This window comes from Engraulis encrasicolus, chromosome 19 (assembly GCF_034702125.1).
Source record: "Engraulis encrasicolus isolate BLACKSEA-1 chromosome 19, IST_EnEncr_1.0, whole genome shotgun sequence".
Classification (NCBI taxonomy): Eukaryota; Metazoa; Chordata; class Actinopteri; order Clupeiformes; family Engraulidae; genus Engraulis; species Engraulis encrasicolus.
The window spans coordinates 8370019-8372518 of record NC_085875.1 but is presented as its reverse complement, the minus strand read 5'-3'; the positions used below and the strand labels follow the sequence as shown (position 1 = coordinate 8372518).

At 49.6% G+C, this 2500-nt stretch overlaps 1 protein-coding gene across 3 annotated transcripts in view; it reads right to left on the bottom strand.

The window, feature by feature from the left end:
* daam1a (dishevelled associated activator of morphogenesis 1a) overlaps nucleotides 1-2500 on the bottom strand; it is a 148561-nt gene that overhangs the window by 74422 nt on the left and 71639 nt on the right. For all 3 annotated transcript variants that reach the window (XM_063183601.1, XM_063183600.1, XM_063183602.1), the window contains exon 2: nucleotides 534-816. In XM_063183601.1, the coding sequence (XP_063039671.1) occupies nucleotides 534-716 (183 nt within the window). In that variant the 5' untranslated portion in view covers nucleotides 717-816. The remainder of the gene's footprint in view (nucleotides 1-533; nucleotides 817-2500) is intronic.

Sequence of the window (2500 nt, the reverse complement as noted above, 5' to 3'; positions counted from 1 at the left end):
AGGGGCTGTAAAAAGGAAATGGAGGGGTAGCTCAAAGTCATTAGATACTGTAACAGAAGGCTACAGAAAAAGGTATGTGGGGGTGGGGGGGGGGGTGAGAATGAGTGAAAGAGATGGAGGAATTGAGGAGTACAGCGCAGTAGTTATGAAACTACCGAAGTTCAAAAGTTCACCATTAATACATTGGCCGAGCAGGGAAGGAATTGGAAAAGGAAACGACTTTATCTCAATGAAATGGACGTTAGAAACGAACTACACTTGCTGCTAGGCCACTGGCAACAACGTGCCGAAAGGAGGGATCAAAGGGATCATTTCAAAAGCACATGTGTTCAGTACTGTATAAGTTCCGTACTGTACTTGGTGTGGTTTAAAACTTCAAAGTCTGACTCTATTGTATACCCTCACACCAAGCCCAAACCGTACCGCAACATCCACTCCAAGATTTGGGCACACAGTTCCTTGGGGAGCAGTGTCACCATGGCACACATACACCCCCAACCCCAAAACCCTGACCCCCCCACCTGATAACGTACCACCAGTTCGGAGAACATGGCATCCAGCTCCTCGGCTGGCGGCATGGGCAGTGCGGGCTCCATGGCCTGCAGGGTGAAGTTGCTGTCATGGCGGAGGCGGTAGGTGATCTCCGGGTGGCTGCTGCTCTTGAAGCAGCAGAAGATGAAGGACAGGCCCCGCGCCGGACGCTTGCGCGGCGCCATGACGACGATGGGGTCGGTCGATGACGACGTGGTGCCTGCCTTGCCTGCGGGCTGCTCGCTCGCTCGCTCACAACACTCGGCTGGCTCTGTCTAGGACCCCCTGTGAGGAGAGGAGAGGAGAGGAGAGGAGACATTAATGGATTGGCATTGAAGAATTTGAGTTTAGACATCTAAAACCTTGGTAATTCATTATCAAGTCATCAAGAAATCTTAGCAAAATGGGGGAGAGAGGAGGACAGAAGATCTTAATGAATGGCTAGTCAAGAAAGTCCACACCCTGATTACACCTCAGATTGTATTGCTTTTTCGTGTGTGATTTGCGGTTTTAAAGCATGAACAAGAAAAGGTTCACTACAAAAGAAAGTTCAAAGTAAAAAACATCTAAAAACTTCTGCCTGCAACCTCAGTAGCGTGGCGCAGGCAGTGTTGCCAGATTGGGCGGGTGCCTGCCCAATTGGGCTACTTGGGATGAGCGTCTGCGGGTAAAAACGGGAAAAATTGGCCATTTGGCGTTTTTTCAGCCGTTTTGGGCCCATAGAAGTCAATGTAATTTGTTGATTTTGGGCAGAATTTAGTGCATTTTGGCGGTTTTTGAGAAACTTTTGGGCGGTATTTGGTACATCTGGCAACACTGGGCGCAGGCCATCAATAAGCCTTCTCAACTTCCTTTACTCACACATTGCTGTCAACAACCCTTAGCAACATATTCACACATTCTGTCAACAACCCTTAGCGACATATTCGCACACAGACATGGCAACCCATGACACCAATGACACATGACACGAACGAACAGAATCACTGAAACGCAATTAGGAGCGACGTCCAAATGAGTTATGACACGACTTTGGCCGTGTCACCGGCCACCAACACGTGTCACCACCACCACCAAGCACAGATCAGTAAAGTCTCCCTCCGCTCTGGCCTGGACAGACCAGGACAGATAATCAACAGCCGTGTCAATAGCCACATCCTGTGCAGTTGTGCTGCCTGCCGTATCACATGTGCACTCGGTGTGTGTGTGTGTGTGTGTATGTGCCTGTGTGTGTGTGTGTGTGTGTGTGTGTGTGTGTGTGTGTGTGTGTGTGTGTGTGTATGTGTGTGTGTGTGTGTGTGTGTGTGTGTGTGTGTGTGTGCCTGTGTGCCTGTGTGCCTGTGTGCGTAGAGTCATACTTATAGCCCTCACCAGGACATACATGTGACATATGAGAGAGAACGCGTGACACGGGGAGGGAGTCACACTACTACCACCACCACCCTCAGCACTCTACCCGCACCACCCCCCACCCCCTCAGGCACTCAATATTTAATACATGTTCCTCTGGCGACACCGTTATCTGAGCCCCTTTTCAACTGCTTTCAGTCTACAGTGCGGCGACACAGGTTGTGAAAGGCAAACACAGGACATGAGATATGGTCCTTCACAACAAACAACAAACAACAGATAGCACTAGATAGCCTGGCCACAGCTGATCTGGGACGAGCATCAGCAGTGCTGATGGCTCAGAGATCAATAGCCTCTCTCTCCCCCGCTGCTGTGACTCATAGGCTATTCAGCTGTCTGCTTTAGTCCGGAGGCGGGATGCTGACAAACTTTTGCTTCTGAGCTCAAAGGACGGACACACATACACACAAAACAGACAGCACAGCACTTAGTGTCTAAGCACAAACATGTGTACATGTAGAACATACACGTACAAACATGAACACACACATTTATCTCACTGCCTCACTTCTATCTCCATCACTATCTCCCTAACTCACCCTTTCACACGCTCTCTCTC